The 27100-nt window shown below is 39.8% G+C and overlaps 2 protein-coding genes and 1 long non-coding RNA gene across 5 annotated transcripts in view; 2 read left to right on the top strand and 1 right to left on the bottom strand.

Moving 5' to 3' along the window:
• The window catches only part of LOC310725328, a 130134-nt gene that overhangs the window by 2247 nt on the left and 100787 nt on the right, over window positions 1-27100 (top strand). The window lies entirely within an intron of this gene.
• The window catches only part of tjap1 (tight junction associated protein 1 (peripheral)), an 82030-nt gene that overhangs the window by 21236 nt on the left and 33694 nt on the right, over window positions 1-27100 (bottom strand). The window contains exons 3-6 of one of the 3 annotated variants that reach the window (XM_083539985.1): window positions 19089-19148; window positions 14051-14246; window positions 8905-8933; window positions 4717-4878 (exon numbers count right to left, since the gene is read on the bottom strand). In XM_083539985.1, coding sequence (XP_083396111.1) covers window positions 4717-4878; window positions 8905-8933; window positions 14051-14206 — 347 coding nt within the window. In that variant the 5' untranslated portion in view covers window positions 14207-14246; window positions 19089-19148. The remainder of the gene's footprint in view (window positions 1-4716; window positions 4879-8904; window positions 8934-14050; window positions 14247-19088; window positions 19149-27100) is intronic. The other 2 variants (XM_083539987.1, XM_083539986.1) reach the window with 2 other exon arrangements.
• LOC310724703 (uncharacterized protein) lies at window positions 23856-24665 on the top strand (the record flags this gene model as incomplete). The annotated part of the gene is made up of 3 exons (XM_083538969.1): window positions 23856-23986; window positions 24109-24391; window positions 24528-24665. The coding sequence occupies 3 exons, from the start codon at window positions 23856-23858 to the stop codon at window positions 24606-24608; spliced, it is 495 nt and encodes a 164-aa protein (XP_083395095.1). The 3' UTR covers window positions 24609-24665.

Below are 27100 nucleotides of genomic sequence, written 5' to 3'. Positions count from 1 at the left end.
TAGCTGTGTGCTTAGGGTCATTGTCTTGTTGGAAGGTAAACCTTTGGCCCAGTCTGAGGTCCAGAGCACTCTGGAGAAGGTTTTTGTCCAGGATATCACTGTACTTGGCCGCATTCATCTTTCCCTCGATTGCAACCAGTCGTCCTGTCCCTGCAGCTGAAAAACACCCCCACAGCATGATGCTGCCACCACCATGCTTCACTGTTGGGACTGTATTGGACAGGTGATGAGCAGTGCCTGGTTTTCTCCACACATACCGTTCAGAATTAAGGCAAAAAAGTTCTATTTTGGTCTCATCAGACCAGAGAATCTTATTTCTCACCATCTTGGAGTCCTTCAGGTGTTTTTTAGCAAACTCCATGCAGGGTTTCATGTGTCTTACACTGAGGAGAGGCTTCCGTCGGGCCACTCTGCCATTAAGCCCCGACTGGTGGAGGGCTGCAGTGATGGTTGACTTTCTACAACTTTCTCCCATCTCCTGACTGCATCTCTGGAGCTCAGCCACAGTGATCTTTGGGTTCTTCTTTACCTCTCTCACCAAGGCTCTTCTCCCCCGATAGCTCAGTTTGGCCGGACGGCCAGCTCTAGGAAGGGTTCTGGTCGTCCCAAACGTCTTCCATTTGAGGATTATGGAGGCCACTGTGCTCTTAGGAACCTTAATGCAGCAGAAATCTTTTTGTAACCTTGGCCAGATCTGTGCCTTGCCACAATTCTGTCTCTGAGCTCTTCAGGCAGTTCCTTTGACCTCATGATTCTCATTTGCTCTGACATGCATTGTAATCTGGAAGGTCTTATATAGACAGGTGCGTGGCTTTCCTAATCAAGTCCAATCAGTATAATCAAACACAGCTGGACTCAAATGAAGGTGTAGAACCATCTCAAGGATGATCAGAAGAAATGGAAAACACCTGAGTTAAATATATGAGTGTCACAGCAAAGGCTCTGAATACTTAGGACCATGTGATATTTCAGTTTTTCTTTTTTAATAAATCTGCAACAATGTCAACAATTCTGTGTTTTTCTGTCAATATGGGGAGCTGTGTGTACATTCATGAGGAAGAAGAATGAACTTAAATGATTTTAGCAAATGGCTGCAATATAACAAAGAGTGAAAAATGTAAGGGGGTCTGAATACTTTCCGTACCCACTGTATATATATATATATATATATAAAAAAATAAAAATAAATAAATATAGAAAATATAAAATGTTCTGAGATGCTTCGAGGCTTAAGAAAGTAGATGTATGTAAATGTAGATTACACAAAATATGCCATTCTAATGTATACAATTATTATTATTTTTTTTAATGCTAACATTAAAACGGAATGTGCATGTTAGTCAAGGTCAGTGTGATGAGAATAAGAGCTGTAGCTGCGCCTCCAGCGAACGAACCGATTGATCTGTTGACCACACAGTATTAGATGGAGCACTTACATAGCGCGCTTTGCAGGCTCGTTATGCACTTCAACTAATATTTAATTCTGAACACAGGCTCAGTTCAGGGACTCTGGGTTGAGTGCGTTTCATGTTTTATAACTCCTTTTCCAAGATTCTAAGTACATCACTAACATTACATCCTGTAAATACACGCCAAGGCATTTTTCAGTCAAACATTAATACCGGATCATCAATATCAATTTATGCTTACACAGACTGCTTGGATTGACTGAGTCTGTTTCCCAGTTAATAGAGTTAGCGCGCCTCGCTCGCATTCTCAAATCAATATAGTTTTACACTAGGGGGCTTCTGTCTCACCTTGTAACAATTAAAATGGAATAAATACATTTTCACAAGCACCACTGATTACAGCCAATGAGTACAGCCATAAACTCATACTGTGTAATAGAACTCAATATAACTGACACACTCAGGATGTTCAGTAATCACCATTACTCAGGGTTTCTCCTCGAAAAGACAGAGGGGGGGAAAAATCCAAATAAACAATATTAAGGTAGAGGTAAAATTCAGTTGGATCATGACAGGTAGGTCAGACTCGGCAAAGCGGCAATGATTGCCGATTATCCGTGGCGAGGCAGAGAAAAATAAATACAGCAATCATTAAGAGAAAAGTCTTCCAGTTTCTAAAACTGACCGCTGTATCCTCAGGGTCCTAATACATGTGTGTGAGCATTGCAAAGCGTACGTTACTCGCACATTATCGCACATGCGTTAGACTATTATAAAAATAGCACAGAGTATTTAAAAAGTAGAGCTAAAGCCGCAATGCAGTCTCCGATTTGACGGCAAGAATGCTGATTGAATCCGATTGCCATCCGGTTGCAACATATGAGACAGGTACGCATCCTGATTGGAAATGAAGACTGGTCTGATTGCAACAGAATTAGACACTGACAATCAGGTAAACAGGCTCAGAGGAAACAAGTGGCATTAAATGAGAGCAAATCAGGCTGGAGGATGAGCATACACAATCCAGACACACAAAATGCATTATTTTTTATTTTTTTATTAAGATTTAGAAACATGTTTAAGAAATAGAACAGAGGAGGGTATTTTGGCCGGAATTCATCTTGCAACAGTGGGTTTTAAGGCATCCTTATGGAAATTAGATGTGATTTTTGTTTATGTAATTAACCTTAGGGGTGGGAAAATTAGCATCTCCATATCATTTTTTTCCCCCTTGATTGAATCATGATCAAAGATGATCACTATAGTCACGATTTTTCTTGTTATAATTTTTCTTCGCAAGTTACTGGACAGAGCAACCAAACTAATTTCCCTATTGATTGAAATATAAGTACAAGGAAGCCTAATTATATCAACTTTTTCAAATGAAATAAAAACAAAATTTGCACAAATACTTCAAAGCAGTCGTGAACAGTAACGAAGTAAACGTCATTTGTTACTGTAGTTAAGTAGCTTTATCTTGTATATGTATTATACTGAAGTGTTTCCACTGGGGGAGACTTTTACTTTCACTTAACTACATTTCAAAGTCAAATATCGTACTTTTCACTCAACTACATTTTGTGAAATCAGTCGTTGCTTTTTATTTATGTGTGGATAAAAACTAAACTGGACAATCACGCAGCAATCCACCAATCAGGGTCGAGCGCACGCTCTGTTTTAAGCTTGTTTTTGATTGGTGCTTGGTAATTGGTGCTTGGTACTTACATACAGTTCAGCATGAGTTCAACAACAGAACATTTTAAGAAGAATAAATGATGGAAGAAACTCCTGACTCGAACTCGCCACAACACCTGTGGCCTGATTTGCATGGTTTTTTTAAGAAGGTTTTGGGCTCATTATAATTGTAATGATACCAATCAGTGTTTGACTCATTAATATCATTCTATTAATAGACTGGTGTGTTAACAGTAACATTAGAATCTTTTCACATAAACTGAGTTGATTAAGTAAAGAGTCTTGTGACAAAAATAATAATAGGTACATTATAGCCATAATAAAATCATAGTACTTTGGATACTTTACATTTAAAGGCAAATACTTTTGTAATTTTACTCAAGTGGAAGTTTAAATGAATGACTTATGTATGGATACTGTACTGTACTGTTACGATGGGTATTATTTCCTCAGTCAGGTACACCTGACTTTTCCAGCCCCAAACTGTTACCACAAACTTTAAGGCACACAACTGTATAGGATAAATTTGTATGCAATATCATTAGATTTTCACTTGAACGAGGAGATCCAAACCTGTTTCAGCAGCACAATGCACCTATGCACAAAGCAAGCTTCATGAAGATATGCTTTTTATGGGTTGGATCTTGAATGGTCTGCTATAGAGCTCTGGGATATATTGGAGCGTTGACTGCACCGCAAACCTGCATCAGTACCTGACTTTACTAATGCCCTTGTGGCTGAATGATCACAAATCTCCACAACACCACTCCGAAATCTAGTGGAACATCTTCGCAAAAGACTGGAGGTTATTGTAATAGTAAGTGGGAACTAAAATGTGGAATGGGATGTTACTGAATCTTATGCTCAGGTGTGTACAAACTGTCCATATAGAGCAAAAAGATTTAGATATGTGACACACTCTTTGTGCTTTCTTGGTGTTTAAACATAATAAATCCTTGTAATCCAAATTCACTCCATGTGCTTAACTCCAGACATTCAAATTGATTGAGCAGCTCTGCTTCTGTAACCGTCAGCTGAAGTTAATATTCTAGAAGGTCACGAGTCGCTCATAAAATATTGAACATGACGAGTGGTCTTGCACCTCGGTGGTCCAACATGTCCTGAGTATGACTAGGAGAGACAAGTGAGGACAGGAGTACTTCAGACAACCCATTCCAGTCTTGGTCATAAAACAGACCTTGTGCATCACTGCCTCATGGCTATATATTCCTGCTCTTCCCATCTCTGTCTCAGAACCAACACCTTGTGCACATCAGATTAATTGAAACTGATGGTGCTCAGCATATTTATACACTCATTACTTTTCCCGCTTTTATAACGGGCATTCAAAAATAGATTGAGAGGAAGGTGTTCGCTGCACGTTGGAAAGAGGAGACACCGAGTCTGAGACAGAGTGGAGAGACAGTAAGTACATTACCAGATGGTGAACGCCAGCCAACAGCCATGGGAGGCTGAGTCAGTTTGTCTGGGCGATAGTGTGTTACTGAGTAAGGCAGAGCTACAGAGCTAACACATCCATAGGGTATTCAAGAGAGACAGTGTGAGATAGACACACACACACACACACACACACACACATGGTGGGTCTAACCTTCGAAACTTGTCTTTCATTTTCTCCAGATCGTCTTGTGTCCGGCCCATCTCTGTCTGCATGTAGTGTCTGCGATTCTCAAACTCCGCCTCCATTGCCTCCATTTTGTGGGTGGTATGTGTGAGATGGTGGCGCAGGTCTTCATTCTGCTGCTGTAAGATCCTGGAAACATAGGCAGGAATGTTTTTTTTTTTTTTTTATTAGCAATAATGCTAATATTTTAGTGCTCTAGAAATGGCTGCATATCTTAAGTAAACTATTAGAGTAATGCATTCTTTACATTAAATCCAACTTCCTGTCTCAGTCCAAAACTTAATGCTCATGTGGGTCTGCAAAAATAATCTACTGTAGATTTGTGCAGGTATGTGCATATTTAAGTGGTAAATCTTTGTGTGTGTGTGTGTGTGTGTGTGTGTGTGTGTGTGTGTGTGTGTGTGTGTGTGTGTGTGTGTGTGTGTGTGTGTGTGTGTGTGTGTGAGAGAGACCATGAGGCCACTATGTGCTGAGGCCATTTGGGTGTGTGCTGAGGAGACAATACATGCTGTGTGCAAAAAAAAAAATGTATAATAATTTTTTAAAAATCTCCTTCGCTGAAGCCCACAGGATCTGGAAATATACTGCTCTTTTTTTTGGCATTACAAACTGAATTCCTGTAATTATTCCAAAATAAGTAAAAATAAATCGATCAGTAATGCAAAAATCCTGTGTAGACCAAAGCAACTAAAACAATTCTCAGATGAATTTACAAGCGTTTCAGATATTCTGCTGATGTTTATTTTACTTGCATGTCATCCAACTCAAGTTCCCAGCACAGCTTATTTGCATGGTGATGCCCACAAATCTGCATAAAAGTTCAAGGGCTGGAAACACAAAATGACTACTGAACGATGAATCTAAAGACAAAAAAGGTTTGGCGAAGACAAAAATAAGTCTTTTGAATAACTTTTATACCGGTAACAATTTTTAGCAGTTGTACTAGGGTCAGAATCTGAAGACAAAATACCAACAAAATATGGATTACACGTCAACTTCGATGTAAAGAAAGCTGACGTGAAAGTTGCACACCATGAAAAGACAACGCTGTGTAAGTTGGAACCGATTTTTTAAGCAAGCTCTTATTTCTCAAGCTTACCATCCTCTCTCAGTGTGACCGATGCTAATCTTTCATCAGCTGAGGTGTTCATGTTCATATTGTTTACATGTTTATGGCTAACAGCTATACATAGACTCTCTGAAATTGAGATTCACATCCTTTAGTGTAAGATTCTGTCTCCTTCTGCTCTCCAGACTTGCTGGTGCTCAATTTTTTCTTCAATTGTAAGCCATACAACTAAGAATGGTTGCACATAAACAGCCTAAAGATTCATAAGGTTACTTTGCAGGGTTACACTCAGGAACCATGAGGATGGATTTAAACTGTGATTAGTGTGGACAGTTTGCTACAATGGCTTGGGGCTGCAACCCCAATTAAAAGTTTTTTTCCATTTAAGTGTCCATCAGTGAACAGTGGAACACCTCAATAATGATGAAACTACAATGAAAGGACATTCCGTGCCATTGCTTTTCTTTTGAGTAGAACTCAACCGATCCATTGGTTTTGCCCATTTATTCGGCGCCGATCCGATTGCTGGATCTAGCAGCAAATATGTATTAGTAAATGATGAAATTAACAAACAAACAATACTTTTAAAACATTTATTGACTTCAGTTAAAGCTATCATATGGAATCTTACTGCAAAGCGTTACCATTTACAAACGCCAGAGCGTTAAAATTACATCGATTTTTATTTTATCTTTTTTATATTATATACTTTATTTTTGAAGTTCAGTATTATTTTACAAGGAGTGTTTTTTTTTCTTTCCCAACTTTTGAAAGAATTAGTTGATTAGTTGGTTATCGGCAAGTACGATCCAACCTAGATATCGGAATCAGTACAATCGTTTCTTCTGAATATCATTTCATAGAGTCTTTCCTTCCATATCACTTTCTTGCTCATTAGGGATAAACTTATCGAGGCTAATCAAAGATGCGAGAATGGATATTCCCAATCTATTCATTCTGTAAAGCTGCTTTGGGCAAATTTCCATTGTTAAAAGCGAAAATTGAATTGAATCGTATTAAAAGCGCGTATGACTGATTTATGAATAAATGCAGCCAACTTGATAAATGATGGCTGATGTTCTAGTATACTAAAATGTTTACTCTGCTGTGGTAATGCATCTCGTTTTCCATTCCATATCTCCACTTAAGTGCAAAGAGCTTTATCCATTACTTTCAATAACAGGGTCCTGGGCTGCATATGTGTGTGTGTGTGTGTGTGTGTGTGTGTGTGTGTGTGTGTGTGTGTGTGTGTGTGTGTGTGTGTGTGTGTGTGTGTGCGCGCGCGTGTGGGCCTATGGTCTCTTTATGCTGATCTTACCCTATTACTCTCTATCCAAAATTAACAATAATGAAAAAGAAAAATGAGAAAAAAAACCTTTTTCTTGCTGTCTGACAAAATAATCGTCATGTTATGCATTTGATCTCAAAAATGGTATGAACAATATGCTACAAATATGTAGCATTTGTCATAAGAATTTAAGTAGAAATATGCATCAAAAACAAATCCTACATAAAGAAGTAGAAATCTGATATCAGATTAGTGCATAGTGCATTCATTTGCGGAAGCATTGTTTGTTTTAATTTATGTTTACATCTGGGTTAAAAAACAACTTATGTTCTATAAGCCCCTGATATGTGTATATTACACATCCATTGTGGTATAAGTGTGTGCTTGATGTGAAAGGAAGCAAAGGCATTTTTTTTTTATTTACCTGAGAAATTGCTTTATATATTCAAGAAATCTTGTTGAAGTTCCAAAGTATTCAATTGAATAATTTTTTTTTTGTACAGCGCATTGAAATTGAATATCAATTTACTGAGGTAAAGCATTTATAAAAGAATGTATAAGTTTGTTCCTTATAATTGTAAGTTTATCCGTAATTGGTGAGACAGTGGTGACTGTGGCAAGTAAAAACTCTCTAAGATGGAAGAAACCTTAAAAGGAACCAGACTCTTAAGGCAACACCATCCTCATCTAGGTGGCACCGAACGTCCATTCGTTAGAGTTCATCATTGTTAAGGTGTGCAACCTGGGGTCCTAAGCCACTGTAGTAGACTGTTGTATTAATTACATTCCAAATCCATCCTCAAAGTTCTTGTGTTGCTCAGTAATTTCATGCATCTTCAGGGGGTTGATGTGGAACCATCCCCAGGCACACAGAGTGTCTCCAATTGAAGAGAACTTAATCCAGAGGTAGGGCGTCGGGATGAGGCAGATCCGAAGAGAAGAAAGGGACGGGAACACTGGTGGATGTTTCACAATGAGGAACTTGTATTACAACTAAAAGTAGAGTGTGGACAGAATTTGAAACAACTGAGCGTAGTCCTTTACAATTGGAGAGAAAAGAGAGAGATAACTATGACATTTGTGTGTTTCGGCAGTAGACACCGCACATGCCCCCCCAATCACTGAGCATCTAGGCCAATCAATAATTCTGCCAATGTCACGTGGCACAAATGCTTCCGTTACAGATCACTTGGAGGTTGGTTGTATTAGACACACAAAGGGAGGTGCAAAATAAAGCAGTGCACGAGTAACACAAATACAAACAGCATGTGCTACACTTACAAAAAGACCCATTTCTCTGGCAAAATCGGTATCACTTAAAAAACATGTTTCCAGCAGCTTTGCACAGATGGCAGAGGCAGACACTCCCAAGAAAGCCTCCTCAGTGGCTCATACAAGACACCAGTGTTCACACTGTGAATTAATGTTCTTAAAGAACAGCAAGACAACAAAGTTTTTAAATAAATAATGAAGAGTCCACGTGTGCACTGATTGATCTCTGCGTAGAGGTGTTCTGTCACTGATTGATACTTGCACTACACATTCCCACTGTTTAGCGCTCTGTCTACCCTGTCTTCACCTTTCTGCCCTCAACACAGATATGCCAGATAAAACCCCTTTAATTTAAATACACAACATACAAGACCATACACGTGTAACGTGCCAAAAATACGGCTTATAAATTATGTAAGGTCCTTGAATAAAAAGACAAGAATGGTTTAACCAATCATAGACACGGCAAGAAAAGAACCTCAGTTAAAAAAAAAAAAAAGAACAACAACAAAAAAAAAGCACTTACTTGATTTTGTCAGCATCCGATAATGATTCCTGTAAAAAAAAATTATAATAATAATTACTTTTATAATAATAAATTAAATATTAAATAATTATTATCATCAAATAATAAAATAAAAGTATACAAGCGTACATAATAAAAAACAATATCTGCATCTACAGTACATTTAATAATAAAGGAACAGGGCAACATAATTATTCATTAGGAACACGCTGGTTTTGAAATTGCAAATATGAAAATTAACTAGCGATTAAATTTTGGCATAAGCCTTAACAGTGCAATTGGATCGGATGGTCCGCTTGTCAGTCCTCAGACCATATGCCACACACTGCAACAAGTTGGTTTGCATGATCATCATCCCAGAAGGAAGCCTCTTCTGAAGCTAGCTCACAAGAAAGCCCACAAACAGTTTGCTAAAGACGACCTGTCCAAGAGCGTGAATTACTGGAACCATGTCCTGCGGTCTGATAAAGATAAACTTGTTTGGCTCAGATGGTGTCCAGCATGTGTGGCAACGCCCTGGTGAGAAGAATCAAGAAAAATTGTGTCTTGTCTACAGTCAAGCATGGTGGTGGTAACATCATGGTCTGGGGCTGCATGAGTGCTGCTGGTACTGGGGAGGAAAACAAGGGTTCAATGCAGTTCATGGATTCCAACATGTACTGTGACATTCTGAAGCAGAACATGATGTCCTCCCTTTAGAAACTGGGCCGATCTGCAGTTTTCCAACATAATAATGACCCCAAACACACCACCAAGATGACAAGTGCCATGCTGAGGATGCTGAAGGTGAAAGAGTGGCCAAGTATGTCTCCGGACCTGTGGGGCATCCTTAGGCGGAAGGTGGAGAAGCACCATGTGTCCAACATCCAGCATCTCTCTGATGTCATTATGGAGGAGGATCCCAGCAACAACCTGTGCAGCTCTGGCAAATTCTATGCCCAGGAGGATTAAGGCAGTGCTGGATACCAACGGCGCTCACACAAAAATATTGACACTTAGGACACATTTTCGACATGTTCACTCAGGGTGGGCTCACTTTTGTTGCCAGTTAATAACGGCTGTATTTTTAGTTCTTTTCAGAGAGCAGTAAAAAATGGGACTTTTGTGAGATGCTATATAAGTGAGATACTATGTGTGTGTGTGTGTGTGTGTGTGTGTGTGTGTGTGTGTGTATATGTGTATATGTGTGTGTATATATATATATATATATATATATATATATATATATATATATATATATATATATATATATATATATACACACAGTGAGGAAAATAAGTATTTGAACACCCTGCTTTTTTGCAAGTTCTCCCACTAAGAAATCATGGAGGGGTCTGAAATTGTCATCGTAGGTGCATGTCCACTGTGAGAGACATAATCTAAAAAAGAAATCCAGAAATCACAATATATGATTTTTAAACTATTTATTTGTATGATACAGCTGCAAATAAGTATTTGAACACCTGTCTATCAGCTAGAATTCTGTCCCTCAAAGACCTGTTAGTCTGCCTTCAAAATGTCCACCTCCACTACATTTATTATCCTAAATTAGATGCACCTGTTTGAGGTCGTTAGCTGCATAAAGACACCTGTCCACCCCATACAATCAGTAAGAATCCAACTACTAACATGGCCATGAAATCATGCATGGCACGGAAGGTTCCCCTGCTTAAACCAGCACATGTCCAGGCACATCTTAAGTTTGCCAATGACCATTTGGATGTTTCAGAGAAGTCATGGGAGAAAGTCATGTGGTCAGATGAGACCAAAATAGAAATTTTGGGTCATAATTCCACTAAACATGTTTGAAGGTAGAAGACTGATGAGTACCATCCTAAGAACACCATCCCTACTGTGAAGCATGGGGGTGGTAGCATCATGCTTTGGGGGTGTTTTTCTGCACATGGGACAGGGCGACTGCACTGTATTAAGGAGAGGATGACCGGGGCCATGTATTGCGAGATTTTGGGGAACAACCTCCTTCCCTCAGTTAGAGCATTGAAGATGGGTCGAGGCTGGGTCTTCCAACATGACAATGACCCGAAGCACACAGCCAGGATAACCAAGGAGTGGCTCTGTAAGAAGCATATCAAGGTTCTGGCATGGCCTAGCCAGTCTCCAGACCTAAACCCAATAGAGAATCTTTGGAGGGAGCTCAAATTCCGTGTTTCTCAGCGACAGGCCAGAAACCTGACTGATCTAAAGAAGATCTGTGTGGAAATCCCTCCTGCAGTGTGTGCAAACCTGGTGAAAAACTACAGGAAACGTTTGACCTCTGTAATTGCAAACAAACAAATATTAACATTGACTTTCTCAGGTGTTCAAATACTTATTTGCAGCTGTATCATACAAACAAATAGTAAAAAAATCATACATTGTGATTTCTGGATTTTTTTTTTAGATTATGTCTCTCACAGTGGACATGCACCTACGATGACAATTTCAGACCCCTGCATGATTTTTAAGTGGGAGAACTTGCAAAATAGCAGTGTGTTCAAATACTTATTTTCCTCACTGTATATACATACATACATACATACATCCAAACATACACACACACACACACTTCACACGCAGCTGATAACTAAATTTCACTGACCACTATTTTACCAACCCTTATATATAATGTTTTCCATGTATAATGTTATTGCTTTAGGACTGTTTGTGTACAATGATGTACACCGGTGTTATCGTCCACCACAAGTGTGTTCATCTAAGGGAATTTACTGTCTTACTTCTGTCGAACAACATGTGCCATATTACTTATTTACTCATAAAATGTGCAATATGATTTATTTAATTTCATTACTTTTCAAAATGTATATACATTTTAATTTGAAAGTCTATTTGTGTATTCTATTTCGTGTAAACACTCAGTAAACATTTTGTAACTAAAGCTGACTGAGAAACTTGCAAGAATTTCAATGTACATGTTCTGCAATGCACCTGTGCCAATGGTAATAAACCTGAAACTATACACTTTCAGTTCTGTAAATTCTATAATGGGAGATGGGACATAACTAGGGCCTGGGGGACATAGTCGGCCTGTGATGACCTTTGATTTAGCCCACCATACTATTGAATTCTGTTTTTTATTTACATTTTTCCGAACTTTACAAAATTGGGGTTGCATATATATATATATATATATATACACTAAAAAACTGTGTTCACAAACCAGCCGTTTTTTTGTCGTGAAATTGGTCTTTAAACTGAGTTGACCTTGCACACATTACAGATAGTCCCCGATTTACATTGGAGCTGCGTCACAATGACCTCATCGCAATTTAAAAATATGGTTGAGACATGGCCTAGTCTACCCAGGAGTCTTCAAGAATGGTGATCAGTATGGGGTAATAAACTGTCATTTGTAATAATGTAACACATTACAAGACATAATTTAGCCAAACCGAACAATTTACACTATAGCAATGTATAAACTATAGAGTATACATGTGTGTGGAAACGGGCGGGTACACGGGCAGAGTGTGAACCTTTTCAGGGTCTGTTTTAGTGCTAAAAAAAAAATAATAAAAAAAAAAAATAAAATAAAAAAATAAATAAAAACGAGAGTTAAAATGGGGCTTTAAAACACCATACACACAAACAAATATGCGCTCCAACATAGAGACAACTGAATTCTGTTGATTGCTGGCGAGAGTACGGCATCACACAAGGTGAAAGATGCATACATCCTGGTAGAGTCCCAACGTATTGTACGAAAATTTTAATGCAGCAGGAAAATTTGTATATATTTTATTTTTTTCATACGAAAAATCGTAAGTTGAATCATTGTAACTCGGGGACTAACTGTATTCTCTTTTTTTTTTTTTTTTGTGATAGAAGGGTACGGATAATAAAGGAAAAAAACGTTTGGTACACGTACCTTACTTGGTGATAAAACCAAAAAAGCAGTTTGTGATGATGTTATGTTTTCACTTTCCACATGAATTGTAGACATTCCAGCCTTTGTCAGCCTTAATTTATTCACAGTGTCCTTTGGCTGAGTCCTTGGCTCCAGCTGGGCTGACTGGTGGGACAGTGGCTGTTGCTGTCGATTCCTGCCATCCCACCCAGCCTCACTACTGTGCCTGAAATCGCTACTAACCTTTATCCGTCCATAATCAAAAGCTTCGGATTTAAGTCGCGTTCTTTCCATTTTGGGGTAGATATGCCCTTTCTCTGGCTCTTGTTCCAGGTTGACCTTCAGAGAAATGTGCCTTGTTCTGGACTTGTCTTTCTTCTCTCTCGTTGCCTCTCTGTCCTGTTGGGTGGCATATTTAGTCCACCGTCGGTTCACCTTTTCCCTTTTATGCTCCTTGGAATCTCCTTGCTGACAAGGACTTTGCTGGGCCTGGATTTCTTTAGAGGTTTCTTGCTTTTTATAGCGCAGCATTGTCAAGCTAGCAGGGCTCAAAACTCTGCAAGTAATCTCATCCAAAAACTGGGAGAACTTGAGCTTTTCCTCTAAGAGGCGGACCTTCCATTCTGGCAGCACTGAACTTGGCAAAGCAGAGCTTATGAAGGCATCACATCCTGGTGACGGGAGACCAGGTTTTCTCTCCCGGTCCAAGGACATGCTTTTGGGGTTTCTCTTAGGGCTGTGGCTGCATCCCAGCATCTCTGCTGATTTGGACTTTCGGAGGCTGTCTTTTGCATGTACTCTTAGGAATTGTGTCTGCTTGAGGATACCCTTGGTTGGAATTGCTCGTGTCGGAAAAGCAGACTTTGAAAGATGCTGTTCCTCTCCGGGAACAAATATTTCTGCCTCTTCTTTAAAGACTAACGAGCGCTCCCCACTTCTGCTGGACTGAGCTGGGGAAATGCAACGGATACTCTTCTGAGACCCTTTCCAGCTCGGACGATCCTCGTCAACGGACTTCAAAAGCAGGTCTTCGCTACGGCTAAGAAACCGGTTCATGATGTTCCTTGGTTTGGGAGGAAGGGACACTCCAACAGCACCATGGCTGAATATCCGTGGAGGAGGAAGAACAATGAGCTCTAAGCTAGAGAGACTGGAAACTTCCGGTTCACTGTCTGATGATGAGAAAACATCTGGACCCTCGATACTTTCCGAGAATTTCCGGTAAGGGCTAGTCAAGCGCGTGGGCTGCAAAACGTGAGAATAATCTTGTAGACAAATTACCTGACTTGGAGCATGCTGGGCCGGAGCTGGAGAGTCACGGGTTGCTGTGGGGCTCCCAGTAACGTCCTCTCGGAGCACGGGCTGATTGTGGCGAGTTTCGCGGTGCTGCGGAGGTGCCTTTCGATACGGCTTGCGGGCTGGGGCTGCACTCGTCATTCTAGGCGCTCAGTCTCTATCCGCACGTTGACCAGTAATCCTACCAAGAGGCATAAAAAAATTGCACGAGCAAAAACCAAGAGTCCTGCTTCATGAAAAAAGACAGCTCAGTTCATCTGCCTGCTCTCACTCTCCCCAGCACACTACCTCCATCGCCCCAAGCAAGTACCATAAAAAAACAGTTTAAATCAATAGGCTTTGATGAATGCAGCAGCACTGGGCGGATAGAAACAACTGCCAGAAGCAGGCCATCAGAGATTGAGTAAGAGAGGGAGGGGCATGTCACTTCAAATAACCATTAAAGATCAGTTAATGCTATTTTTATATATATATAAACTATATATATATATATATATATATATATATATATATATATATATATATATATATATATATATATATATATATATATATATATGACTGAGCCTGGGAGCATGTGTAGTAAAAGGTACAAGAGTATTTTTGAAACATAAATGGAAGGGACGGAGTGAAAAGCAGAAAGAAAAAAAGAAAAATCATAGTGAATAGGGTGAAGTGGGTTTTGCCCTAAAGCAAGTGACTGATAACAAGCTAAAGTTTATTATTTCATGTTGTCTAATTGAATTTTCCTTATAGCAAGCTGAGTTTAGACAGGGGGTTAAAAGGCATCATGGACTCAGTCTGATAACTCATTTATACAGGGCTGACGCTATAGCCAGGGGGGCAAATCAATTATAATAAAACATATAATAATGCCAGTATTACAAAACAAATCTATAGCCTATGAAGCCATTTTTTCCTGATCTCGTCCTGCCAGAAACATTTTGAAAACCTAATACCCCGCAGGACTCTCCTGCTCTTTTCTGGATCAGACCATGTTCGACTGGGTCATTGTTTAAAACATCAGCTATTTTAGGAAAGCAATTAATCCTACCTTAATAAAAAACCAGAACAACAAAAAGCTGGTGTGTCAAAGCTGTCCACCAATGGTGTGCTATAAAGGTTGTATCAGTGTCAATTATTTATAAATGAAAATGAACAAAGTTTAAACAAATAAATTAAAACAAATGGGGGACATTTAAAAAATCTGAAACGTAATACAATTCTAATTAATTTATGTGGCAAATTTGAGGAAAATTGTGGCCTTTGGATCTTAAACATAAAATCAGAAAATCCTTGCACTTAAGAACATGTACAGATGACACTCCAAGGGTTTTGAGCTAACATTAATCATTAGGGTTTAAACAAACCTTTAAAGTCCAAATTACCCAATTACCCATCTTGAATTGTTGTTTAAGCAAAAGGGAGATTAAGAAATAAAATAATTACATATCAATATTCTATAAAAATGTAACTTTTCAATCAAGATTTTGCAGCTTATATACATATTATATTATTAACATATTTGCTGTATTTAATTTATAAAGTAGGAAAATACAATCATTTTCCTTAGTGGTCTCAGACTGTTGGACCACTTAAGCCATACATTTTCTCTGCACTTAAACTATGACACACAAACCTGTTCCAACATGAAACTGTACCTGTGCACAAAGCAACCATACATGAAGATATGCTTTACATAGGTTGCAATGGAAGATCTCCTGCTGTAGAACTCTGACCTCAACCCTACTGAATACCTTTGGGATGAATGTGAACTGACTGCACCCCAGACCTCCTCACCTCACCTACATCAGTACCTGACTTCAGTAACAAACAAATCTCCAAAATTTTCCCAGAAAAGTGGAGGCAAATATAACAGCAAATAAGGGACTAAACATAAAATAAAAGAAAAAAAAAACACACAAATATTATGTTCAGGTGTCTACAAACTTTTGTCCTTAAAGTGTTTACTATAATAAATGGTGATTAAAACCATTTCTTAATTTGACACACAAGGAGGATATTAGAATACTAATTATAGACTAATATACAACACAAAACGATAGATAGATAGATAGATAGATAGATAGATAGATAGATAGATAGATAGATAGATAGATAGATAGATAGATAGATAGACAGACAGACAGACAGACAGACAGACAGACAGACAGACAGACAGACAGACAGACAGACAGTGAAGGGTCACACATTTTTTGGTCAATGAACGTACAGTATCATTAACTTCATTAACAGAAAAGTGGACCTGGTCTCAGCATGTGGTATTTACACTTCCAGGCCCACGCAAGTGCTGCAGACTTTCATCATGATGTGGCCTTCATTATAACTGAGTGCACTTCAAAATCAAGTTGTAATTCATTTCTGGGAAAATCTGACATTCGCATTGTAGATAGACGTAATATTCTATGTTTAATTAAATTCTTATGTGGTTTTTTTTGTACCCTGTTTGTCACATGGGTTGAATGTCATTTGAGAGTAAATGAATTTAGACTAATACTTTCATTATTTTATGCATTTAATCAGAGTAACAAATCTGAAAAGCATACAGTGAGCCTCTAAATGAGGGGTGAACATGAAAATGTAAATTGAAAAAGGTCTAAAAGAATTCAAAATAGTATTTAAAAAATGGAGTGCAAAGCTATTAAATAATATTTAAAAGACACGAGTCCTTTAATGGTCGCCGGAAATCTCGATTATTAATTTAAGTATTCAAGATGTTAAGTAATATTAACCTCACATAAATACCATAAAGAAATCGGTACAATATGTAAAATCAGCTTTGGATACTTGCTACCATATTTTGCGAATAAGTCTTTCTCCATCCCCTAGTAGGTACTGCAGAGTCTTCTGCATTCATTACACTATACTAATGTACTGGTGGAAATGAAAATGATTATATGCTTAATGATTGGGCATACAAAATCTCTTCTGTATAGAACAATAAAGGGATTTGAATTCAGAGCTGAAGCAAAGATCTGTTTCACAGAGAGAAAAAAAAAAATACAACCCCAATTACAAAAAAGCTGGGATATTATAAATTGTAAAAGAATAAATAAAAAATGTTTAAATTGAGAATATATACCATTTTAAGGTGTGGGGGAGGTAATTTTAAATTTGATGGCTGCAACAACTCAAATAAAAGTTGGGTACAGGGCAAAAAAAGTAAGTTGTAAACTAAACAAAAGTAAAACTAAACAGTTGGAGAAACGCTCAGTTCAAAAAGCCACATCTATGATTGTATGGTGGTGCGTTGGTGCCTGTGGTATGAGCAGCTTGCACATTTGGAAAGGCTCCATCAATACTAAAACGTCTTTTTCAAGGAAGCAGATGTTTATTTGATCAGGACAATGCATACTGCATACTGCATCTATTACAACAGCATTAGTAGTAGAAGAGTCCAGGTGCTGAGCTGGCCTGTGTACAGTCTAGACCGTTCACTATTTAAAAAAACATTTGGCGCATCATGGCGCAAAATACAACAAAGGACACCCAGAACTGTTAAGCAGCTAAAAATCCTGTATAAGACACATATGGGACAACATTCCTGTTCCTGGAGGAGGGGGTATCCCCAAGATTATTTTAGTAAAACATATATGAATAACACAACAACTAGGGACTCGACTCAATTCGAGCACTGCCCAGATGTATACAGGCAAAAGACGTGATGCTACACAGCGGTAAACATGGCCCTGTCCTAACTTTTTTTAAACCTGTTTCAGCCATTAAATTCAAAATGACCTAATTATTTTAAGGGAAAAAATTAGGTCATTTTGAATTTGTTGGCTAAAACAGGTCTCAAAGTTGGGACAGGGCCATGTTTACCGCTGCGTAGCATCACGTCTTTTGCCTGTATACATCTGGGCAGTGGCTTTTTGATTGCATTCTGTTTTTATTTACATTTTACACAAATGTCCCAACTTTTTTGGAATTGAGGTTGTAAACTAGGATATAGAAGTAGCAATATTTTGAGGCAACACACAAAAAAGTTTTGTGTACTTGCACAAAGATAAAGATACGTTTTTACAAACGTTTCTTTTCAGCACAGTTCTCAAAAATGTATATGCAATTTTCTTTCTCTTTTTTTTTTCTTTACTCAAACTTGGAATTAAAGATTTGAAAGACTTTACTGTCACTGTGTTTTACCCAGTAATACACTGTGATGACTCCACAAGCCAGTGTCAATAAAACAATGAAACTTTTGTTATCAAGCATCAGAGCAGAGACACCCAGCATGTACTTTCTGGCAAACGCTCACTAACACCAATGCTCTATCAGGAACTGGTATTGTGTACACTTCCTTGCAGTGACCAGCTCTCATTTGTAGTCAGAACCCATTTTCTTCTCTAAGGATCATCCTTTCAGAAACTGCAGGTCTGAAAAGAATCCAGTGCGGACTTAAGTTGGCTTCACTAAATATCACGTCTGCGATCGTGAATGAGCAGACATTAGAAGCCTGCAGGGATCGTGTAGAAGCTGGGGTTATTATGTCCCTGCTGGCTCAAAGCAGCAAGGAAAAATAGCAAGACAGGCAAAAAAAAGTAACACAGATATAAATATTAATATATATATATATATATATATATATATATATATATATATATATATATATATATATATATATAGTTATAGTTATCTAACTAACACTAAAGACCACATAGCTGGAATATTCTGAAGAGCAAATCTTTCACTCACATTAAAAAGCAAATCGAAGTGAGTCATTTCAGTACAATTCCCATGTCTTTATCTGTAGTAAGTATGTGTCCCACATGATGGGCAGGTAATCTTACACTCGTCACAGAGATGCAGGACATTAATCCTGAAGCTATGCGCATTAACCTTTAGTTACTGAAACAACCAGGGAGTTCAGCAGGCATAGACGGATCCAGGCAATTAAGGCTATTTCAGGAGGCTGCCATTCCCAACATTTCACAAGCCAAGGATAAAGGACAACAACAAACCTTTAATAGGCTCGCCCAAATGATTCACGTTACTTAAGGCATACCCAAAAGAGTGAGGTGGTGTTTCTGAGATGTCCTCATTCACCAATCATGCCCAGGCAATTCTGAAACACAAACAGTTGCAAACATGAAAAACATGCTAGTTTATAATTTTCAAACCCATTGAGAAAATATCATGCAGACCGTTTTGATTGCTGACCACCAAATGAGTCCATCTATTAATACTGTAAATGCCTAGAAACTAGTGCCACAACTAGTTAAAATTTTATTCTTATATTCTTTTATATTCTGGATTAAAGATCATATAAACGTGTTACAGTTTCACAATATGATCTATGATCGTATAGTTCAAATATAACCAATTCATTCATCCATTAAAAATAAAATACATAACATGCAAGTCATGCATTTATATACATATACATATACATTATATATATATATATATATATATATATATATATATATTATATATATACATACACATACACACACACACACACACACAGTGGAACCGGTTATGTCGCCGGCCTAGGGGACGCCAAAAAGCGTCGAGATAACCAATGATCGAGATAAACGAAAACCAATATGGCGGCAATATATTAACGTGCTTAAAATTTCTTTATGTACATGATGTGCGTTATTAAATGAGAATGTGCATGCACATGTTTTTGGAGGCTTTTTTACACAACAGCGTTGCCGCGATTTGTTTGATTGGTCATGCGGATCGAGATAACCTGTAATGCGGATAAGGAGGCGGAAGCCGAAGTAAACGCAAACAAAGTTTATTGAGAATACTCAGGAGATAATCAACCCAGCCATTAGGGGGGCACAAGCCAGTGCACTCTTAGTGCCGGTCCCAAGCCCGGGTAAATGGGGAGGGTTGCGTTAGGAAGGGCATCCAGTGTAAAACATGTGCCAAATCAAATATGCGGCTCACAAATGAGAATTTCATACCGGATTGGTCGAGGCCCAGGTTAACAACGACCGCCACAGGTATCGTTAGCCGACAGGGTACCGGTGTAAATTGGGCTACTGTTGGCCGAAGGAGGAGAAGGAGAGGAGGAAGATGTCTACAGAGACGGCAGGAAAAGGAGCAGTGTAGGAGAGTAGAGGTTCGGGTTGGTACTTTAAAAGTTGGTACTATGACGGGTAAAGGGAGAGAGGTAGCTGATATGATGGAGAGGAGAAAGGTAGATATGCTGTGTGTTCAGGAGACCAAGTGGAAAGGGAGTAAGGCCAGGAACATTGGAGGTGGGTTTAAACTGTTTTATCATGGTGTGGATGGAAAGAGAAATGGTGTAGGGGTGATTCTGAAGGAAGAGTACAGTAAGAGTGTAGTGGAGGTGAAGAGAGTTTCTGATAGGGTGATGATCGTGAAGGTGGAGGTTGAAGGGATGATGATAAATGTCATCAGTGCCTATGCTCCACAAGTTGGCTGTGAGATGGAGGAGAAGGAAAGATTCTGGAGTGAATTAGACGAAGTGGTAGATGGTGTACCTAGGAAAGAACGATTGGTGATTGGGGCAGACTTTAATGGGCATGTAGGTGAAGGGAACAGAGGTGATGAGGAGGTGATGGGTAGATATGGTTTTAAGGAGAGGAATGTGGAAGGGCAGATGGTGGTAGATTTTGCTAAAAGGATAGAAATGGCAGTGGTGAACACGTATTTTAAGAAGAAGGAGGATCATAGGGTGACGTATAAGAGTGGAGGAAGGTGCACACAGGTGGATTATGTTCTGTGTAGGAGATGCAACCTGAAGGAGATTGGAGACTGTAAGGTGTTGGCGGGGGACAGTGTAGCTAGACAGCATCGGATTGTGGTCTGTAGGATAGTTTTGGAGGCGAAGAAGAAGAGAAGGAAAGTAAGGATTGAAAGAAGAATAAGATGGTGGAAATTGAAAGAGGAAGAGTGTAGTGTGAGGTTCAGGGAAGAGGTCAGACAGGGGCTTGGTGGTGGTGAAGAGGTGCCGGATGATTGGGCAACTACTGCAGGAGTGATGAGGGAGGCAGCTAGAAAAGTACTTGGTGTGACATCTGGAAATAGAAAGCAAGACAAGGAGACGTGGTGGTGGAATAAGGAAGTGCAGGAGAGCATTAGGGGAAAAAGGTTGGCAAAAAAGAAGTGGGATCGACAGAGTGATGAGAAAAGTAGGCAGGAGTACAAGGAGATGCGGCAGCAGGTAAAAAGGGATGTGGCAAAAGCCAAGGAAAAGGCATATGAGGAGCTGTATAAGAGGTTGGACACTAAAAAAGGAGAAAAGGATTTATACCGATTGGCCAGGCAGAGGGACCGAGCTGGAAGGATGTACTGCAAGTTAGCGCAATAAAGGATGGAGAGGAAAATGTGTTGACTAGTGAGGAGAGTGTGTTGAGAAGATGGAGGGAGTATTTTAAACAGCTGATGAATGAGGAAAATCAGAGAGAGAGAAGGTTGGAGGATGTGGAGTTGGTGAAGCAGGATGTAGATAGGATAAGTAAGGAGGAAGTGAGAGCAGCGATTAAGAGGATGAAGAATGGAAAGTCGGTTGGACCAGATGACATACCGGTAGAAGCGTGGAGATGTTTAGGAGAGATGGCAGTGGAGTTTTTAACCAGATTGTTTAACAGGATTCTGGAAGGGGAGATGATGCCTGAGGAATGGAGAAGGAGTGTGCTGGTACCGATCTTTAAGCATAAGGGAGATGTACAGACCTGCAGTAACTACAGGGGAATTAAGTTGATCAGTCACACCATGAAGTTATGGGAAAGAGTAGTGGAAACCAGGCTGAGAGAAGAGGTGACCATCTGTGAGCAACAGTATGGTTTCATGCGGAGGAAGAGCACCACAGATGCCTTATTTGCTTTGAGGATGTTGATGGAGAAGTATAGAGAAGGAGAGAAGGAGCTGCATTGTGTATTTGTGGATTTAGAGAAAGCGTACGACAGGGTGCTGAGAGAGGAGTTGTGGTATTGTATGAGGAAGTCAGGCGTGTCAGAGAAGAATGTGAGGGTGGTGCAGGACATGTATGAGGACAGTGTGACGGCAGTGAAGTGTGCAGTAGGTACGACAGACTGGTTCAGGGTGAAGGTTGGACTGCATCAAGGATCGGCCCTGAGCCCTTTCCTGTTTGCAGTGGTGATGGACAGGTTGACGGACGAGGTCAGACAGGAGTCTCCCTGGACTATGATGTTTGCAGATGATATTGTGATTTGTGGTGAGAGTAGAGAGCAGGTTGAGAAGAGCCTGGAGAGGTGGAGATATGCGCTTGAGAGAAGGGGAATGAAAGTCAGTAGGAGTAAGACAGAGTACATGTGTGTGAATGAGAGGGAGGGCAGTGGAGTGATGCGGTTGCAGGGAGAAGAGGTGGAGAAGGTGGAGGAGTTCAGGTACCTGGGGTCAACAGTGCAAAGTATTGGAGAGTGTGTTAGAGAAGTAAAGAAAAGAGTGCAGGCAGGGTGAAGTGAGTGGAGAAGAGTGACAGGAGTGATTTGTGATAGTAGAGTATCTGCAAGAATGAAAGGGAAAGTTTATAGGACTGTGGTGAGACCTGCAATGTTGTATGGATTAGAGACAGTGGCATTGAGTAAAAGACAGGAGGTGGAGCTGGAGATAGCAGAGCTGAAGATGTTAGGGTTTTCGTTGGGAGTGATGAGGATGGACAAGATTAGAAATGAGTTTATTAGAGGGACAGCACATGTAGGATGTTTTGGTGACAAGGTGAGGGAGGCGAGATTGAGATGGTTTGGACATGTGCAGAGAAGGGACATGAATTATATTGGTAGAAGAATGCTGAGGATGGAGCCACCAGGTAGGAGGAAAAGAGGAAGGCCAAGGAGGAGTTTCATGGATGTGGTGAGGGAAGACATGCAGGTAGTTGGTGTGAAAGAGGCAGATGTAGAGGACAGGGTGGTATGGAGATGGATGATCCGCTGTGGCGACCCCTAATGGGAGCAGCCGAAAGAAGAAGAAGAAGAAGACTCAGGAGATAATCCACCAATACTTGTAGCGAAGCAGTAATATTCAGTGGTGCGCTCCGGGAGCGCGGTCCACGAAGTTCTGTGAAAGCAGAGACAGTTCTTTTAGAGAATCCACGGATCCGCGCTATGGAAAGCGCAGCGCTGGGCAGCAACGGATAAACGTGGTGCAGACATGGAAACATGCAGAACATGGAACATGCATAACCGGGGTAATCCGGGGTGCCGTTGAGAGAAACCAGTTGTCTAGACACATTTACTAAATCTAGCCATCATTTTCCAATATCATAAACACATTTCACATGAAGACAATTCACAAAACACAATCCTCCGTTCTCATAAATCTTAACACATTTTTTTTTTTTTTGCTAAAACACAAGTTGCAAAAGAACTCTGCTCATATTCTCAAATGAAAGCTCATGTGATGCAAAATGCTTGCCACACTCAGCAATATTTGAACACAATGAACACACCTGGCGTCATTCATTATACACAACGACTCAAAATTGAAGACACTTGTTGCTAATGCTGTGACCACATGTACAAAAACAAGTTCAGAGTGCACTGTTTGGAATCTTCAGCAAACTAACACAATGGATGAAGGCAGAGTCAGCGGAAGAGGAATTCGAGTCAGAGGAGGCAGAAGAGCTGGCAATGGAAGAAGAGGAGTTCAAATCAGTGGAGGAAGAGGAGCAGGCCAATGAGGAAGAGGAGTTCAAATCAGTGGAGGAAGAGGAGCAGGCCAACGAGGAAGAGGAGTTCAAATCAGAGGAGGAAGAGGAGCAGGCCAACAAGGGAGAGGAGAAGGTCCAGGAGGGAGAGCAAGACAACCTCGCACCATCATTACGGACGAGATGCGAGCAACAGTCATTGACCATGTCATTGTCCATGGTATGACAATGGCTGAAGCAGGACTACGAGTCCGTCCAAACCTGAGTAGATTCACCGTGGCCACCATTATCAGGGCATTCAGACAACACAACAGGTATTGTACTCTATTGCTTTCTTTGTCACAATACAATTTTACAAGCCTGTGAAAGTAGTCTATTGGTTTCAAATCAGTTGTTACTGTATTGTAAACCTGACAACACATGTTTCTTTCTTTAGAGTTGAAAGAATGCCACATAGAGGTGGGAGGGTTGCCATATTTACAGCGGCACAAGAAACCCTTATTGTGGATATGGTTCGTGAGAACAACCTCATCAGACTCCGGGAGATCAGAGACAAAGTCATTGCCGATAATGTCAACTTTGAGAGCATTGATGATGTCAGCTTGGCCACAATAGACCGAGTTCTCCGGCGCCAAAAGATGCGGATGAAACAGGTCTATAGGGTTCCCTTTGAGCGCAACTCTGCGCGACACAAAGACCTGCGTTACGAGTATGTGCAAGTAAGTATACATCAATGTTCACAGTACAGTTAGTAAGCATACTGTGTTGCTCAGTGGCCTACATTATTTCTGTACAATACTGTGCTACCTGATTGACTGTTGTTCTGAACACCTGTGCACTTTCAAATTTTCACAGAGGATATTACAGTTGGACACGATGGCCAGACCTCATGAGTACCTCTTCCTGGATGAGGCTGGCTTCAACCTGCAGAAATGAAGGCAAAGAGGCCGTAACATCATTGGCCAAAGAGCCATCACTGAGGTTCCTGGCCAACGGGGGGGTTGTATTACTCTTTGTGCGGCCATGGGTTTGGAAGGGCTAAACCGGCATGCTGTCCTTGGGTCTTACAACACCCAACGTCTCCTCACCTTCCTAGAGGAGCTAAAAGACATCCTCCTGGACCGCCAACAACACCATCCTGGGCCCGCACATCAAATTTATGTGATCATTTGGGACAATGTACGCTTCCACAAAACAAACCAAATCAGAGAGTTGTTCACCACCAACAGTAACCACTTTTTAAACGTCTGTCTGCCACCCTACTCCCCTTTCCTGAACCCTATAGAGGAGTTCTTCTCATCATGGAGATGGAAGGTTTTTGACAGACAACCATACACTAGAAAGAACCTCCTAAGGGCAATGGAGCTGGCCTGTGTTGATTCGCCATTCCAGGGCGTTTATCCCGCGGTGCCTGGCAAGAGACAATATAGCCTGCGATGTGGATGAGGTGATGTGGCCCGACGCAGCTCAGCGACATGATGCTGCACAGTGATTGTGGTGTGTGTGTGTGAATAAAGTAAATAAAAAAACTTCACACCCTGATCATGTTTTCAAAAGTACTGTTGTGTGCAATAGATTCTGTTTTTGCATTGACTTGTGTTACATGCAGAATTTACTATAGATTTATACTCTTCATATGAAACTCTCAAATCTAAATGCCTAATCCTCTGCAGAGATCTAAGAACATCCATTACTGTAAAGTTTCAAAAATATGCATTGGCAGTTATAAAACAAAGAACCTTCTCACAAATTGAGCATTGTGTTTTCAATTGTTTTGCTGTAGTGTGTTATAATGTGTATAGTGTTTACATTTTTTAAAGCTTCGAGCTGCTCTTTTGGTGTGAAAGTTTGAGTTTTGAAGTAAGAAGGTGTGGTTGTGTTTATGTAGCTTTAGAAAAGGGTGTTGTGTTTAGACATTGGGAAACATGGAGGAAACGTTTGTGAAATGTGTTTTAGCATTTGAGAAAAACTGTAAACACAAACAAAAAAAAAAACCTGTACCAGGTACTACAGCTTGTGTGAGATAGAAGTACCACAGTGATGCACGAGCACATCTGGTGTCACGGATAAAGGTTAAACAGCACGGTGAGCAAAAACTGAAAATCCCCATTATGTGAAAAGTACAGTTTAATGAAGTGCTATTATGTAAACTGTGTGTTTGTAACTTCTGGAAAGTCGCAGTGGATCTGTTCTGTCGTTACTCTGGAGCATCAGATTGCGCAATCAGCTCGTTTGCGACATACTGATGGATTCAATGAAAGCGGTCCGAACAAACAGTACATCTAAAAGCAGCAAATAGCAACAGCAGCAGTAAATTATAAGAGTTTCAGGAGGTGGAGGTAGCAGAGCTGAAGATGTTGAGGTTTTTGAGTGACGAGGATAGACAGGATTAGAAATGAGTTTATTAGAGGGACAGCACATGTAGAACGTTTTGGAGACAAGGTGAGGGAGGCGAGATTGAGATGGTTTGGACATGTGCAGAGGAGGGACATGGGGTATATCGGTAGGAGAATGCTGATGATGGAGCCGCCAGGAAGGAGGAAAAAAGAAGGCCAAAGAGGAGGTTTATGGATGTGGTGAGGGAAGACATGCAGGTAGTTGGTTTGAAAGAGACAGATGTAGAGGACAGGGGGGTATGGAGACGGATAATCCGCTGTGGAGACCCCTAATGAGAGAAGAAGAAGTCGTCACATTTTTTCAGTGAATGATTATGTATTTGTACACCAAGATGTATTTTTTTCTTTTTTTTTAATCAAGTCTGTTAGCTTACTGTGTTTCTTTGTTCCATTCTCTTATAGCATTTGTTTTCTACAACAGTTCAATTATCTGTTTTTAAACGCGATTTACTGCGGCTTTACTACGTTCAAATGCTTGTTTACAATGTTTGTATATTTCATTGAATTCTTCTTCTTCTTCTTCTTTCGGCTGCTCCCATTAGTGGTCGCCACAGCGGATCATCCGTCTCCATACCACCCTGTCCTCTATATCTGCCTCTTTTACACCAACTACCTGCATGTCTTCCCTCACCACATCCATGAACCTCCTCCTTGGCCTTCATTGAATTAATATACAAAATTTTATCAATCATATATTCCAGATGCTTATATCTTCACAAATAAACAAAATATCTGTTTCTTTTTGTTTTTAATTGTCAAATAATTTTTTTTTTTAGATTGTATATAGATCTTTTTAAGCATGGTGTCAACTTGCCATTTTCAAAAAAAAATTTTTGTTGTTTCTTTTTACAGAAAGAAAAAACCCAGCATGAGTGAAATTGTAAAAAAAGAGGAATCCCCCATGCACTCCTCAATAAGCCACTAGAAGCTTTAAAAAAAATTTAAGTACACTTAATACATAAATACCCTCAATTAAGGGTTTTTATTTAGTTATAATAAGCTAAACATATAATTTTTTTTAAATGGTATCCA

Source organism: Silurus aristotelis, assembly GCF_946808225.1.
Source record: "Silurus aristotelis genome assembly, chromosome: 4".
NCBI lineage: Eukaryota > Metazoa > Chordata > Actinopteri > Siluriformes > Siluridae > Silurus > Silurus aristotelis.
Note: the sequence above shows the minus strand (reverse complement) of the source record. Positions and strands in the feature narration are given on the sequence as shown.